This window comes from Telopea speciosissima, chromosome 1 (genome assembly GCF_018873765.1).
Source record: "Telopea speciosissima isolate NSW1024214 ecotype Mountain lineage chromosome 1, Tspe_v1, whole genome shotgun sequence".
Lineage (NCBI taxonomy): Eukaryota > Viridiplantae > Streptophyta > Magnoliopsida > Proteales > Proteaceae > Telopea > Telopea speciosissima.
Window position 1 is genome coordinate 87,445,124 of NC_057916.1, and position 17,814 is coordinate 87,462,937.

Below are 17,814 nucleotides of genomic sequence, written 5' to 3' on the forward strand. Positions count from 1 at the left end.
ATGCTTTGATTTTATTGCTTGGAGAAGATATCTACAAAGAAAATGAAGCACTTGTTAGAATTGGAAGTTTACTTTACTAGAAATAGAAGGTCTATGTAAACAATCTTCTCTTCTTCTTCTTTCTATTTTTTTTCTTTTTTCTTAGGATTCAAGGCATTGTAAAAGAGGAAAGAGAAGAGAATATTCTTTTTTCTTAGGGAATATTTCTCCTACACTTCCATCTTCTCTCTTCCACCTATAAATACCCCCTACCTCTCTTGTAAAAATTGTTCATTCACTTAGTGAAATTTCTTCTCTTCTTCTTCTTCTAATTGTGATTTTTGGCTTTTCTAAGTTCTAGTTTGCTTTTATGATTTTTAGTTAATGGTTATAATAGGTTTTGTTTCTGCTTTAATTTCAATTTAAGTCTTCAATTGGGTTGTAATTTCTTAATTCTAGTTTAGGTTTTAAGCCTTCTAGTCTAAGTTCTTAAGTTGATGATAAGACTTGAAGATTTAGAAAAGGAGGCCATGGTAAGTTTATGCAAGTATTCAAGCTTTTCAATTACATTCATACAAGCACATCTAGGTTTTACTATCTAAACTCTCAATCTCATTCTCCATCTCCTCTATCTCTCTCTATCTTCTTCTTCTTCCCCCTCTATTTCTTTTATTTTAATTTTATATGGTTGTGGTTTATGGATGCATTTTTATTCCTTTATTTCTTTTTATGTGGTTAGTATTTGTGGCTGCATTTCTATTCATTTCAATTCGCTTTAGTTTGATAGGTTAGATGCTCATGTGTTAGGACGCCGATTTAATCCCTTAATTTTGTTAAATGCTTATGAGTTAGGATGCATTGATTTTCGTTAGTTTAATTAGTTTAATTTAACACTTTAATTTGGTTCACTTTGCATTACTTGTAAGTTAGTTAAATAGAGTGGCGTATATCTCCTCTTGTTCGACCCGTAGCTACGATTGACCCGTACGCTTGCGGTTTTATTTTAACTCAAACAGAATTCAACAATCACTTTGTGGAATCTCCCTATCTTCAGTTCTCACCACATCATTAACTGTCTTAGTATGACTAAAATTACACACCATTTACTTTGTTTTGGTTCTACTTATCTTAAAACCTTTTGATTCCAAGGAACGATGTAGCTGACCCCATTTAGTTGGGATAAGGCTGAGTTATTGTTGTTGTTGATTCTCCATAGCTCCAATTTGGCATTGATCCCTGCTCTTGTCTCATCCACCACAACAATATCATCAGCAAAAAGCATACACCAAGGAACCTTATCTTGAATGCCTCTGGTTAAAATCATCTATGATAAGCGCAAACAAATAAGGACTTAAGGCTGATACTTAATGTAACCCAATTGAGATTGGGAATTCACTTTACCCCCTACAGTTCTTATGCTAGTTACCACACCATCATACATATCTTTAATTATGTCCACGTATTTACTTGAAATCCTTCTCTTCTCTAGTATATTCCAGATTAACTTTCTAGGGACTCTATCGTATGCCTTTTCTAGGTTAATAAAAACCATATAGAGATCCTTCTTGTCCTCTCTAAATCTTTCCATGAAGCTTCTAAGTAAGAAAATAGCTTCTATCATGGATCTTCCTAGCATATAACCAAATTGGTTCTCTAAAATAGTAGATTCTTTTCCCAGGTGAGATTCAATAACTCTTTCCCATAACTTCATAGTATGACTCAATAGTTTTATGCCTCTATAGTTATTGCAGCTCTGAATATCACTTCTTTTTTGGTTTGGGATCATAATGCTTCTCTTCCATTTTCCTTGTGCTCATAATCATATTAAACAGCTTGGTTAACCAAGATAAACCACAGATTCCTAAGCTCTTCCACATTTCTATTGGGGCGCCGTTTGGGCCTGTTGCTTTGCCTATTTTCATCTGTCTTAAGGCTTTTTTTACTTCAAGCACCCTAATTTTGTGTATATATCTACGATATGTGTTGTCTAGATGAGTAATGCAATCTTCTGGTGCACTTTTACTTGGAATATCATCATTTAGTAGGCTGTGGAAGTACTCTCTCCATCTCTCCTTAATATCCTCATCACTTATTAGTATTCTACCATCTTCACTTTTAATACATCTAACACGGTCGAAATCTCTAAACTTCCTTTCTCTCATCCTAGCCATCTTATAGATAGCTTTTCCCCCTTCCCTTTTGTTCAAATTGTTATACAGAGCTTCATATTTCTTTGCCCTTGGTTTTTCATTGAGCTGAATATTCTGTTTGTAAGTCACTCTTCCATAGGTGACCTAATGCCCTCAATATGATTCCTTTAATAGTCTTTCTGTACAGAGAACTAAGTCCATTCTTATAGCTGTTTCAGTCCTTCCACCAGGTTCCTTTTCAGATATTTTATTCTCAAATGTTTCTTGTGTTTTGGGAATTTAGTGAGTTGGATTCCATAGGACTGGCGATTGCAGGCCTGCTCCTAAAATTTCAAGAGATTTGAAGCTCCTTGTGAAGAACCAGATCGAATGCAAGAGGGCACTCCTCCGCTAGTTGTGTTTTGGTTGTGTTTGCCGAAGGTTAAAGAAGACCCCACTATTTGTTGGGTTTTAATTCTTTTATTTCTCAACTTACATATTTACCCCTCTCTTCTCCCTTAATTCGTTTTTTGCCCCATATCATATATTTGCTTCCAAGTTTACCCTTGATCCATAAATACTATTGCCTCTCTTGTCCATAACCTTAACTAGGAAGAAATCTATTTGGCTGGTATGATGCCCTCTTTTTTAGGCAACTAAATTCTCTTCTCTCTTCTCAAAGAAGGTATTCACAATAGAAAAATCATACACCGCAAAGTCTAAAACTAAGATCCCTTCCTCATTCCTCTCTGAGATTCCATAACCTCCATGTATGCCTTTATAGCCTCTATGATCTCTTCCAATATGTCCATTTAGTCACCCCCTATGATAATCTTTTCTCCTTAACTAAAACATTACGCTATATTCATCCATATTACCAAAATTGTAACTTACTACTTTCATCCAATCCTACTTGGGGTGTGTAAGTGCCAATTATATTGACAACCTCTTTCTCCAATACAAACTTGATGGATATAATCCTATATCCAAATCTTTTAACATCCACCACATCATTCTTTAGTTCTTTGTCCACTAATATGCCCACTCCATTTCTATTACTTTGGTTTCCCGTATACCAAAGTTTAAAGCCGTCTAATACTCTGGTTTTTTTACTCTTCCATTTAGTGTCTTGAATACATACAATATTAATCCTTCTTCTCCTTATAACATCTATCAACTCTAGACTCTTACCCGTTAAGGATCCAATGTTCCAAGATGCTAATATAATCCTACGCTTTTGGACTGGTTTCTTAACTCGCACTTGTCCATTGTACGAGAACCCCTTGCCTACTTGACACCGCATCCGGGTGTCAATATGGTGCGTTACTTAGGGGTGATACTTTTTTTCCCCTTCTAACGTTGAGGTGTTGTGGTTCAGTTCAATTACCTTATAGTCTTTCCTATTGTATTTCTAGGTTTGATTAATTTAGACTTCCTTTTTGGCATAATGTCTTTACTTCATATATCGATTTCCTTGTTCCTCTGTGAGCCTTGTCAACTCAAAATTTATTTTTTGTTTTTTTGTTTTTTGTTGGGGGGGGGAGGGGGACAAAAACTCAACTTCATACTTAACTAAGCCTTATTCCAAGTAATTGGGGTTGGCCATATGATTATCTTTCTCCATTGCACCATATTCAAACTTCAAAGCCATCTCAGCTGTTTACTGATAAGCAGTTAAGCACATGTCCCTGTAAACTTTTCAAAATTAAACTTCATGAAATGTTAAGAAATGCACAAGCAGTCTGTCATATCAGTCCTATTGACCCCTTCCACAGCCTCCAGAGCCTTAATCTAATTGTTTCATGAAGAGCTTCCACGTGACCTGCATGGTTGGATGTAATGATGTCTGGCTTTCCTTGGCTATCAGTCTAGGGATGTTTGTTTTACCATGGTTTCGTAGCAACTATTTGTCATCTATTCTGAACCATTCAAGTGTTAGAATCATAGATCTATTCACCCATTGTTCAACCATCCATCCTAATCTCTCTGCGCACTTGATTGATGGGATTGCTGCAAAGATAACCTAGCTTATTTTCTGCAGCAGTATTAGGCTTGATAGCAAATCGCATTATGCTGTGTTTTCACCCTATAGTTCTCATCGTTTTATTTACATTGTTTATATTTTCTGCTACCAGTGATGATCAAATGTATCTTATGTGACTTCTTGCTGATACTAGCTTTTTGTTGAAGGTACTGTCTGTTACCTATGTACGAGGAGGGTCGACATTAAATGTCATTCCCTCATACGTTGAATTTGGTGGCACTTTGAGGAGTCTCACCATCGATGGCCTGCATCAACTCCAGCAGAGGGTAAAAGAGGTATTTATTATCATGACTTTCATGTTGTTTTTACTTTTTTTCCTTCTGTATACTATTGTTCTTCCTGATCTCCTGTTAACAATTATGTAAAATGGTTGGTGCAAAAATTGATATTTATTTCTGCACACAGTGATACCATTCCTAAAATGGCATAACTCACCTGAATAATATTGCTAATAATACTGCACTTATATCCTATGCAATTACAAAAACTCTAATTTAAAAAAATTATTCAAATCAAAGACAGCATATGATGTCAACAATATTGTGGAATGCAGATGTTGAAATCAGATCCAATAAATAAACAAAACAGAATAGGAAAAAATATGGGCAATAAAGTATATACAACAAAGAGATGGAACAACAGATAGAGGCTATCATATATTGGATTTTGCTTTGTTCATTCCCCCTGCCCCCCTTTGTCTTATTATCATCTTTCCAAGTCGAGGGCAAGGTTTGAAAATTTTGACAAAAATGTTTCGGTTTTGAGCTTGCTTGAAACGAAACTGTATGTGATTTGTAAATATTACCAAGTTTCGACCATAATTTCAGTCGAAATGCCAAAATGTTTCAGTTGTTTCAGCAAAAACGTTACAATCCTATGTATAAATTCACAAAATTCTATTCAAATGGTTGGAAAATTGACAAAATTTCAACCGGAAGGGAGTTTCAACCGAAAGCTGCCAGATATTTGGCTGTGTCGAGGCATTAGATATTTGGCTGTATCGAGGCATTGTGGGGTAGTACAATGCATCTTCATTGATTATTTATTGGATTTGAGTGGATTTGTGCTAGATTCGAATTTGAAGGTAAAACCTTTTTCTCCTAAATTAATTGTTGCAAAAAATAGGGTAAACATGTATTGATTGGCCTTCAATTTTTTATATGTTAGGCATTGTAAACCAATCTACGACTTCACAGAGTCGGATTTAATTTTCTATTTTATCTTTTATTTTTTGATTTGGAAAATTGATTATTTAAACTAATTTTTGAAAGAAAAAAAATAGGGTCAATATGTATTGGTTGGCCTTCATATTTTTATATGTTAGACACTGTTGTCCTATCTATGACTTCACATAGTTGAAATTTATTCTCTGTAAATTTTTTTTTAAATTATTCTAAAAATCCAAAAAATAAGAGAAATATGGAAATTATTCTATTTTGGTTTGAAAAATAAAAATTTTAAAATATTGTTGATGTGTTTTCAACTGATACTGATTATTATTGCATTCCTTAATTTTTTCAAATAGGTAATTATTATTTTTATAAAATTCTTAAAAAATAGTATTAGTTGGGAAAAATAGAGTACTTGGGGAAAATTAAGAAATAAGTTTGTTGTTGTTTTAGAAGTCTTAATTGATTTAGAAAACTTATTGATGTGTGCATTCTTGTTGTAGCGATGTAAGAAGGTTGCACAATGGCTGATTAGGGGGGAGACCCGGAATTGAGGCATGGCATACCTATTGGTAATGACAAAACAACATCATAATGCAATTATTATGGGGAGATCATGGGAGGTGGGGCCACGAGACTGAAATGGCACCTGGATGATGGTTACAAGATTGTGGCAAAATGCCCTAAGGTCCCTGGTGAGGTGCAGAAAGCCATGGCTGCCGTCATTAAGGGAGGAAAACAAGAAGTTTGACAAGCAGAAGGATGGGGCATGGTTATAAATATCTGTATCGGAATCTATATTGGTCTCGTCCGATAACGATGCGTATTGACCATATCAAATTCTTTTGCCCTCCATTTCGATAAAAGAAATTCATTTTTTGGACAGATTTGCCCCTAAATAAGAACCGTTCCACCGATACAGGACCGGGCGGGTATCGGTATCTGTATGCAGGCCAATACTAAGGGTGTAAAGCGGTTCGGTTGGTTTCGGGTCAGTTCCAGAGAGTGTTGGCATTGGAAAGATTGATCCGGATTTCCTATTCTTGGAAGGAGATACGGTCAATATTGTGCAGAATATTTGTTGCCTTCTATTGTGTATTCTTTCTTGGCAACTCTCTTTCATTCTCTTCTATTTATCTGTATTCTTTTTCCCAATGAAGTAATAAGAAAAGATTTGGGAGTTTTGATCCGAGGACGTAGGCATCCATGGCCGAACCTCGTTAAACCTTCGTGTGTTCTTCTTGTGGTTTGATTCTCTGAAACTTAAAACGTGGTATCAGAGAGGGTGTAATCTTGGCCTGTTCGTTTGCTGTTTCGCTCCTTGATGGCCTTTCCCTCATTCGAAGGTGCTGCTGGGTGATTGCAGGATCGGTTGAGGTGATTGCTGTTGGCATATTGTCTGGCCTGCTGAGTGTTCTCTTCTACAGATAAGCTTCTTCTTATCTTTATCTTTGATCTTTTGTTTTCCATTTTGTCACCATGTCTGATGGTGAATCTGAGAAAGAAAATACTCGTGGTAAAGATACCAGCAATGGCTCTGGTTCCACCAAGGCTGTGGCGCAAGAAACAAACAGCCAGCGTCTTACTTCTATGGTGTTGAATGGGAGAAATTTCCTTCCTTGGTCTAGAGCCGTGACCATTGCCCTTGGAGGCAGATCCAAACTCGACCATATTAATGGCCAGATTAAAGCCCCTCCTGAGGAGGATCCCGAATTTTCTGATTGGCAAGCCAATGACCAATCGGTCTTGACCTGGATTTTTAATTCAATGGAGTCACAAGTCTATGAGATTTTTGCATATTCGGATACTGCCCAGAATTTATGGGAATCATTGAATGAAATGTATGGCCAAGCAAACAATGCTTCTTGCATCTTTGAGTTGCAGCAGGAACTTGCTCGATCCAAGCAAGGTCCCAATCAATCTTTCACTGAACACCTTGGGAACCTAAAGAAAAAGTGGGACGAACTTCGTCAATATAGGCCTACTACTCAGATTATTGCTGATTATGTTAAACGTGAAGAACATGACAAAAATTTTCAGTTGTTAGCCAGTGTTAAACCTGAGTACGAGGACCTTAAGCGTCAAGTTCTCATGAGCACTACTTTGCCTTCTTTTGCCTCTGTGTGTTCCATAATCCAAAGAGAAGAAACTAGGTGTCGGGTTATGAAATCTGAGTCCATTGTTGAAAAAGATTCTTCTGAAAACTCGGCTCATAATGTTACATCTAACAAGCAGCAAAGTGACAAAAACGTTAGATCTGGCAAAGGAAAAGGTAAAGGTCAAAATCGGTTTCATTGTGATCATTGTGATCGTGATGGCCACACCAAGGATAGGTGTTGGTCACTCCATCCCCATCTTCGCCAAAGCAAAGATAAGAACCAAGAGTCTAAAGTGGCGGCCCAGGCAAGTTCCACCGATTTCCAATCAAAACTTGAAACATTAGCTCATCAATTCCAACAACTGCTTCAGGCACATGGGATGACTTCCTCTGGCACTGTCAGTTCTGCAACTGAATCAGGAAATATGGTCAAGACATCTGGTAATATTCATGCCTTATCTGCACTTTCTAAAAATGGTTTCATTGTTGATTCTGGTGCTACTGATCACATGTGTGGTTCCTCACACCTGTTGCTTAACACTAATATTAGTACTGCTTACCCGCCAATTACTGTTGCTAACGGAGTGCAGGTTCCTACTCATGGTGTTGGGCAACTTAAAATTTTTTCAAAAAATTCTGATGCCTTACTTGTTCCTGATTTATCTTCAAATTTGCTATCTGTAAGCAAGTGTACTAAAGAGTGGAATTGCAATGTTATTTTTTCTCCTCAAAAGGTGGTATTTCAGGATCGCGTCACCAGGAAGATGATTGGTGAAGGTCAACTTCAGAATGGTCTCTATACTATAAATCTCCATGAAGGTGCCTTTGTTGCAAAGAAAAGTACAGCGGAAGCTTCTCAGTTGTGGCACTTGCGCTTGGGTCACCCATCTGACTAGATTTTACATACTCTTGATATGTCTTTGAATCATGATTCTAGTACTTGTGATCCTTGCCATTTTGCTAAACAGCATAGACTTCCTTTTTCTCACAGTAATCGGTTATCAAGTGAGTTATTTGGTTTAGTTCATTCTGACGTTTGGGGGAGTGCTCCTGTTGATTCCATAAATGGTTACAAATATTTTATTACTTTTATTGAAGACAAATCTCGTTCTACTTGGATCTATTTGCTTAAGTCGAAGAATGAGGTTCTTCATGTGTTTCAAATTTTTTGCACCATGATTCGCAACCAATTTAATACTTGCATCAAGATTTTACGGACTGATAATGGGACTGAATACACCAATCACCCTTTTCAGTCATTTCTGCATAGCTTGGGTATTGTTCATCAGACATCTTGTGTAGGCACTCCTCAACAGAATGGAGTTGCCGAACGTAAAAATCGGCACCTCCTTGAAGTAACCCGAGCTTTGATGTTTTCTGGCCATTTACCCAAGTCCTATTGGGCTTATGCAGTTCTTACAAGCTGCTACTTATTAATCGCCTTCCAAGTAAGGAGATCGGTTATAAGACTCCTATGGAGGTCTTTTATGGTCGGAAGTTTAGTTTCTCTCACTTGAGGGTTTTTGGCTGCATTTGTTATGTCCATTCTCAAACCAGTAGTAAGCTTGATCCCCGGGCACGCAAGTGTGTGTTTGTAGGTTACTCTTCTGTTAAAAAGGGCTACAAGTGTTATGAACCCAGTTCCCGACGTCTTTACATCTCTCGTGATGTTATTTTTGATGAAGCTCATATGTTTTTTCCGGACAGGACTCAAATTCAGGGGGAGTACTATAGTGATTTCTCTGTTGAATTTGCTCCTGTCCCGTTACCTACTGCTGAAAGTCAAGGTGACAGTTTGAATAATGATGGTGATAATAATGTTGGAGATGATGAACCTACCACCGACAACGAAGACATGGCTGAACCCACACCTGTGGCTGAGACAGAGACTGTGCCTGTGCCCGAAGTTCCTGAAATTTCTATTCCAGAAGTTCCTGTTCCTGCGGGTTCCACCATGGTTCCTGTTCGCAAGTCTAACCGGGTTCCTAAGCCTTTAACTCGGCTTCGGGATATGGCCACTTATCATACGGTTCAACATCCCATCCAAGATTGTGTTGGATATGACAGAATCTCTCCAAATTTTTGGAGTTTCTTGTCTGCTATTGAGAGACATAAAGAGCCCAACAGTTTTGCAGAAGCAAGCAACCATCGTGTGTGGATGAATGCCATGAAGGACGAACTTCAAGCCCTTGATCGGAATCACACTTGGGAAGTGGTTAAGTTACCTGCCGGCAAGCGTACGGTTGGTTGTCGTTGGATCTATAAGATCAAATATAACAGTGATGGATCGATCGAGAGGTATAAAGCTCGTCTCGTTGCCAAAGGGTACACTCAAACCTATGGCGTCGATTATAAGGAAACGTTTGCCCCAGTTGTGAAAATGAATACTGTGCGGGTACTCATGTCTATGGCTATGAATAGCGGATGGTCTTTGTTCCAAATGGACGTAAAAAATGCGTTCCTACATGGAGACCTTGAAGAGGAGGTTTATATGGATCTCCCTCTAGGCCATGCGTTACAAAATGGGGATGGGATGGTTTGCAAGCTCAGAAAGGCCATATACGGACTTAAACAGCCCCCACGTGCTTGGTATGGTAGGCTCAGTACTGCTCTCATCCAATTTGGTTTTCAAAGAGGTGAATCTGATTCCTCGATGTTTGTTAAGAACAATGACAAAGGTATTGTTGTCGTTCTGATTTATGTTGATGACCTTGTCATTACTGGTAGTAATCAGTTCGAAATTGAAGCTCTCAAACGGCATTTGAGTCAAGAGTTTGATATCAAAGATCTCGGTAAACTGAGATATTTTTTGGGCATTGAAGTGGCTAGCTCACACAAAGGCCTGTTCCTGTCACAACGAAAATATACTTTGGATCTGTTGAAAGAGACTGGAAAAATTGGAGCTAAACCTGCTAGTGTGCCTATAAACCACAGTGACAAATTTAAAACTAATAATACTCTTTTGAGTGATCCTAGGCGATATCAACAATTGGTAGGGCGTTTGATTTACTTAACCATCACTAGACTTGACATCGCCTATGCCGTTAGTTACGTGAGTCAGTTCATGCAGGCTCCCACTCAGGGTCACATGGAGGTTGTCAATCACCTACTTCGCTATTTGAAAACCTCTCCAGGAAGAGGGATCTTGATGAAGAACAATGGGCACACCCAGATCGTTGGGTACATTGATGTAGATTGGGCTGGGAGCCCTGAGGACAGAAAATCTACCACCGGATTCTGTACGTTTGTTGGTGGTAATATTGTTACTTGGAAGAGTAAAAAACAAAATGTGGTGGCTCGCTCAAGTGCAGAGGCAGAATACCGGGCCATGGCCTCTGCCACTAGTGAAATTGTGTAGCTTCGATTGCTCTTACAAGAATTGGGGTGTGAGGCTGTGTCCAAGCCTACAAAGCCGTTTTGTGACAGTCAAACAGTCACTCATATCGCCTCAAACCCCGTCTTTCATGAAAGCACTAAGCACAGAAGTAGATTGCCACTTTGTGCGTGAAAAGGTCCAAGATAAAACAATTGAGATACCATATGTTCGTAGTGAAGATCAGTTAGCAGATATCTTTACTAAGGCTCTACCCAAAGGATCGTTCCAAGTCATGGTGAACAAGTTGACCTCTGACAATGTCTTCGCCCCAACTTGAGGGGGAGTATTGGAAAGATTGATCCGAATTTCCTATTCTTGGAAGGAGATACGGTCAATATTGTGCAGAATATTTGTTGCCTTCTATTGTGTATTCTTTCTTGGCAACTCTCTTTCATTCTCTTTTATTTATCTGTATTCTTTTTCCCAACGAAGTAATAAGAAAAGATTTGGGAGTTCTGATCCGAGGACGTAGGCATCCATGGCCGAACCTCGTTAAACCTTCGTGTGTTCTTCTTATGGTTTGATTCTCTGAAACTTAAAACAGTTGGTGTGAACCAAACCGAGAATTAATTTAGTTCTGAAAATCGATACTCAAACTGAACCTGCTCGGTTCGGTTTTAGTTCCAGCATTCGATTCGTACACGGTTTGGTTTCGATTCCTGTACTCGGTTCATATATTATGATATAGTAGTATTATAAAATGTTAATATACTATATACTATAATATAGTAGTATTATAAAATTTAATACTAATATTAATCATATGTACTATAATAGTATTATAATATATTAATATACTATAGGGATTACTATCCCATTTCAGGGGTAAGGCTGCATATGTTTGCCCCTTCAGACCCTGCAGTAGCAGGAGCCTTGTGCACTGGGACGCTTTTTTTTATATTAGTATCCCCATTCGGTTCAGTTTCAGTTCCGGTTCGAACCGATGGTTCCTATGCTGGAACCGGAACCAAACTGAATTCTGTTCCTACATTCCATAACCGAATTTTATTCGGTTTGGCTTATTTGGTCCTGGTCCGGTTTTTGGTTCTGGTTCCAATTTGACACCCTTAGTCGATACCATACAGATCGGCCAATATGCTTGATCCTATACAGATATTTATAAGCATGGATTGGGAAGGATTTTGAGGAGGCAATGCTGGAGAGACACCCAACACTAGGGGATGTATATGATTGTAGTGATGAGGATATGTCTGTTGACGTGGAGACAGAAGCAGAGGTGAGACAGATACAGCGTGCTACGGCAGCAAGCTGAGTTACACATTTGCAGGAGAAGGATAGAGCCAGAAAGATCAAGGGATGAGCTGGTTCCTCTAAATCAGCTGCACTAGAGGTTGATGGTAATGGTACTGTAAATGATAGAGATGGGGTAGGAAGAATCAGAAGCAAACAGAAATCCCCTACCAACGGTCACAGAGTGTTAGTGGACTTGAAGTAGATGAGGATGTCATTGATGTCCTTGAGCAGAATCTTGCCTTCTGCAGGACATAGGATACCAGGCAGCGGAAGATTAAACATATATTGTCTGACTGGAAGGGCAAAGTGGATGACGTTGTGTCCAAGTGGTTCTTTTATCATGAATTCATGATATCCCAGCCAATGCCATTGAGGGATCGTACTGTCAGAAGATTCAGAACATGCTAGACACTATAGGGAAGGTTGGCCCAGGGTGAAGGGCCCCACTGCATATGAACTCATGAATGCCTATTTGCCCCAACAGAGAGAAGGGCTCTAGGACTACATACAGGGCTTGAAGTAGTTGTGGCCAGAGTATATTGTGACTATGATGTGTTATGGTTGGACTAGACCTACTAGATACTCCATCATCAAATTCATAGTCTATTGTGATGGTAGGGCCGTGTTTCCTAAATCAGTGAATGCATACAAGGAGAGGAAGGATTCAAAATACATTTATTAATTGCTAAAGAGGTGGTACAGGAGGTGGGGGTACGTAACGTTGTCCAAGTGATGATCGACAACGACAGCAACTTCAAAAAGGTTGGGGAGAGATTGATGAACGATAGCAAGTACACCTATTTTTAGACTTTTTGTACAGCCCAATGCATCAACCTCATGCTGAAGAAAACGGGGAAGAAGTCCATTGTACAAAGTGTGGTCGAGAGGGCAAACAAATAATCACATTTGTATAAGTTGAAATAAGAGGATCACTTGGCTTGTCAATAGTGACAGAGGCTACCACTTTATTTATAGATGGAGAAGGGATTACAAATATAGAATGTTATCTAAGGATGACTCACAATCCTTATCTAACATATGGAACATGTGCACAATGTATCTAGGCACATACAATGAACCTAGACACTTTGACACACTTTAACACTCCCCCTCAAGTAGGTGCATATATATCACACATGGCCAACTTGCATACAATAGGATGAAGTTGATGGCAGCCTTATTATCACAATAAAGATGCATAGGCTCTTTAGTGGTTATCAGTTTATCACGTTATGGAATTGTTAAAATTTTCTTTTTTATGAACATTTTCTTTTTTTCCTAACTTCCCCGTGCCTCCACCACTCTATCTTCACCAAGGTGAAAATTTGAGGCACACAAGTTCTCAGACACCCTGTGCCATCGCCCGGTATTCTACCTCAGCACTGGATCTAGAGACCACTGACTGTTTCTTACTTCTCTAGGTAACCAGATTATCTCTGAGGAATGTGCAATAGCCTGAACACTGATCATCTACTGAATCAGCCCAATCAACATCTGTGAAGGCTTCGAGTTGGAGGTTGGCATTTTTGGAAAATAAGATTATTTTGCCATTGGCAGATTTCAAGTATCTCAGGATTCAATACGCTGCCTCGAGATGAGCTTTCTGAGGATTATGAAGAAACCGACTAATAATCCCCACAATATATGCCATGTCGGGTCAGGTATGGGAAAGATATATCAATTTGCCAACAAGTTCTATGATAGCTTTCTCGGTCAACTGGCTCGCCACCATTACTACCAAGACGATGATTTACCTCAATGGAGGAATCGGCTAGCTTGTATCCAAGCATACCCGTTTCATTGAGAAGGTCTAGGACATACTTCCTCTAGGAGATAAAGATGTCTTTATCGAAGCAGGCAACTTCTATTCCTATAAAGTATCTGAGAGGTTCTAAATCCCTTATTTCAAATTCCTTAGCAAGTTGTGCTTTTACCTTTTGCTTGTGACCACTGTGTCATCCACATAAACTTTGAGAGTTGTAACCTTGTTGCCTTCATGTCTAACAAATAAGGTATGGTCAGTCTGACTTCGTTTGTACTCTGTAGCCAAACTTTTGCATGGCCTTGAGGAAATGCCCAAACCAAGCACTTGGAGACTATTTCAAACCGTAGAGACTTCTGTAGTCTATAAACTTTGCTTGTGGTAGATGATTCAAAACCAGGGGAATGTCCATGTAGACTTCTTCCAAATAACCATTTAGGATGGCATTCTTTACATCTAACTGTTGGAGATTCCATCCAAGGTTAGCAGCACAAGATAATAATGCTCGGACTAAGTTCATCTTGGCCACTGGAGCAAAGGTGTCCTAGTAGTCAATGTCATAGGTTTGAGTAAAGCCCTTGGGGACTAATCTGGCCGTGTATCTTTCAATGGAGCCATCTACCTTGTGGTTGATAGTGAACACCCACTTGCATTCGACTGGTTTTTTCCTTCTGGATAGGGAACAAGCTCCCAAGTGCCATTATTTTGCAAGGCCTACATTTCTTCCGTCATAGCATCCTTCCATTTAGGATCAGCCATAGCTTCTTTCAAACCTTGCGGAATAGAAATAGAAGACAGAGAGGAAACAAAAGCTCTATAGGACGGGATAAGGATTCGTAGGAGACAAAGTTGGAAATGGGATGTTTAATACAAGTTTTATCATCTTTCCTAACAGCAATAGGAAGATTGTGTCATCAACTTCAATAAGAGGAGAATCCTTATTACCTGTTTGTGACGAAGGAGTAGGATCAGGAAGCTCTGATGGACATGGCGGGTCAGTCATAGGCTGTTTTGTCCGGAGAGAGTATGTAAGCAAATCCTTCTTAGGAGATTTTTCCCCTTCAAGATGAACAATGTCAATAACAAATGGAGCAGAAGGAAGCTCTGGCAATATATTCTCCCTCTCAAGAGAAGACTGATAATAAGGTTCTGACTCATGGAAAGTGACATCCATGGTAACAAACAGTTGTTGAGAGGGAGGATGGTAGCACTTATAACCTTTCTCAGAGGACGAGTAGCCAAGAAAAATGCAACGAAAGGCACGAGGGTCAACCTAGACACAGATTATTAAGTGTCTATAATGACACTTTTTGACATTGGTGTATTATTAAATGGTTTTTCTTCTTTCTTAATACACATTTCACATTTCAATTGCTTTTGTTGAATGTTGTGTTTTCTAGAACTAATTTATGTGTAGAATAGGTTAATATATAAGAGAAATGATACAGTTGGCTACAACATACAGTAGCAACCTAGGGTCCGAAGCTAAACTATCATTTTTTGTGTTTTTTTTTTCAATCTAATGGTTCGAATATATGTAATCATGCTTAAATATGCTTGCCTTGAAGTTTCAGGGCAAAATTCATGAAAATGGACATTTCATTTTTTTTGCCGAAATATGCAAAATTGCAATATCTTGCAAAATATTTCAGTTTTTGACAGGGTCGAAATCAAAATTTCTTACCTTGGTTTGAGGGAGGCATAATTTGAATATCTAAATGCCTTTGTATATGCATAGATTGGTAAATTATTTGAGTTTCTAATTAATAAACCCAGAAAAATGGTTTTAATATTGAGGAGGTTGTCGTTTCTTCGGGACTGACTAACTCTTTTGGCAATCTAGATGCAATTAGTATAAATGGTGATGATCACCGGATCAAGCTGACTTCTAAACTGGAAGTCAAAACCCATCCAATGGTGGATCCAATTGTTACACGACCCAAGTGTCCCAGAAGTGTGCTCCGTCCATTAGAAGAGGGCATGCAGTATAGTGATAAGTTGTTTTGGAAATAGAGAAGCTTCTCAGGGATTAAGCGACCTGTATGAGTTCCAGCCTTGTTGAGAGGAATTTGGGGTTCTAAAGGGGAAATAGTTTAAGTCACATGAGTTAAAGTAATTTATTGCAATATATCAGTCAAACTGGTCCGGTTTACAGGTATGTATGGGACTGTTTGCAGGTTATCGAACAGCAGGCAGGTGTACACAGATGCAAGGCCTTGGTCAACTTGAAGGAAGAAGAGCACCCACCATACCCAGCTGTGATGAATGATGAGAGGTTGCATGAGCATGTGAAGACAGTAGGGAAGCTTCTGCTAGGTCCCAAGAACGTGATGATAGGCAAGAAGGTGATGGCAGGTGAGGATTTTGCGTTCTATCAGGAAGTGATTCCTGGAGTGATGTTTGGTATTGGAATGAGAAATGAAGCAGCAGGATCTGTTCACTCCCCACACTCCCCACACTTCTTTCTTGACGAGGATGTGCTTCCAATTGGAGCTGCATTGCACACTGCACTTGCAGAGATATATCTTAATAAGTCTTCATCCTTCAAAGATTCTAAAATTTGAAGAGACCTTTTGTTTTTTTTTGGGGGGGGGAGCAGAAATGAGAGAGATGTCTGTATAAATGCTTGAAAAGCAAATTTGACGACCTTGGTTGGTTGTAGGCAGGTCTTGGGGTTAAATCCACTTACTCCTACGGGGAAGTGTGGGGATCCCCACCACACCACCCAAAAAAAAAAACTATGGTGTGATGTTCTGTGTTCTGTTGTATATGGTTGAGTCTTGGTAAGATGGGTTTTTAACACGATGAATATTGGGAGGAATGAGAAGATGATGTTGCTTGTATCATGGTCAGTCTAAAGGTTTGTGACTGATCTACTAATTACATCTGTCATCTCCAGTTCTCTCTCATCATGGTAATATTGAATAGGAAAAGGCTCTCTTTGCCTAAGGCGTACACTGTGCCTCTTCACATGTATTATAGTATCAATTTTTTCAATGACAAAAATAATAATTAAAAAACTAGATGTGAGAGGATATACGTACCCTGCTTGCTCAGAGAACCCTCTCAAAGAATAAACAACTTGGTGTCTGGAGTTTGGGACCTTTATCTGCTTCATTTCCTGGCTAGGTCCATTTCCCTAAGTTCCTCTAATAGAGGGGTGGAAATGATCACCCTACCCCTTCTTGGGTGGGGTCCACCTCGAATCGTTATCCTCTCCTGTTACAGCACGGTGCTGTAATGCATCGTGCGGCACTACAAAGGCCATGTGGCACTACGGGCCCCACATGTTGCACATGGCCTTTGCAGCTGTCGCATGATGCATTACAACACGCTGTAACAGGAGAATATAAAAATTGGGTCCACCCCCCTCTATGAGAGGAACTTGGGGAAATGGAGCAAATAAAAATACGTACCAACAGATGACTGACATGTGACAGAGAATCCGATAATAACAAAATTCAGTTATAACCACCATGTTCTCTTGGGATTTGAGTTTCAAGCTCTCCCATGAATAACATATTGGGGATCCTTCATAAAAAGTACTTCACTCACAATGACTAAGATGACCTTTTACCACTCCTTGGGGTTAGGGTTACATCATTCCTCGTCCTATAAATAATAAAGAGGGGGCACAAGGTACATAATCTAAATACTTTACTACTTTCTCCTGTTTTGTTCCTCTTTCAGTTCCCGACACAAATTACTATTGTTGTGAGGACTACTAACGTAAGCATCAGAGAGTCTCCACTAGACCCAGCTCCAGTCCTTTTTTTTTTATGGCTCTATCATCGTCTTCTTGCTTGCAGGTAACCTTATCACGTGACGATACAATTTTCCTCTGCAATAGATTGGCATAGTCTGTGGGATCGTTGAAAGAGTGATTGAAAAAATAGATTTACCATGATGAGGAACACTAGAAATTCAAGTCCAAATGTACACTTGAGTCAAACCGTCCTGATGGTTCCCACTCAATCCAAGGAACTTCGGGAGGAACCTCCTG

General features: G+C 39.1%; 1 protein-coding gene across 2 annotated transcripts in view; it reads left to right on the forward strand.

The window, feature by feature from the left end:
• Positions 1-16,658, forward strand: part of LOC122661169 (IAA-amino acid hydrolase ILR1-like 5) — a 60,882-nt gene extending 44,224 nt beyond the window's left edge. Inside the window, exons 6-9 of one of the 2 annotated variants that reach the window (XM_043856513.1) lie at positions 4,299-4,427; positions 15,989-16,380; positions 16,440-16,452; positions 16,639-16,658. In XM_043856513.1, coding sequence (XP_043712448.1) covers positions 4,299-4,427; positions 15,989-16,375 — 516 coding nt within the window. In that variant the 3' untranslated portion in view covers positions 16,376-16,380; positions 16,440-16,452; positions 16,639-16,658. Of the gene's footprint in view, positions 1-4,298; positions 4,428-15,988; positions 16,381-16,439; positions 16,459-16,638 lie in introns of those variants that run through there. The other variant, XM_043856506.1, reaches the window with a different exon arrangement.
• The last annotated feature ends 1,156 nt before the right edge of the window (positions 16,659-17,814 follow it).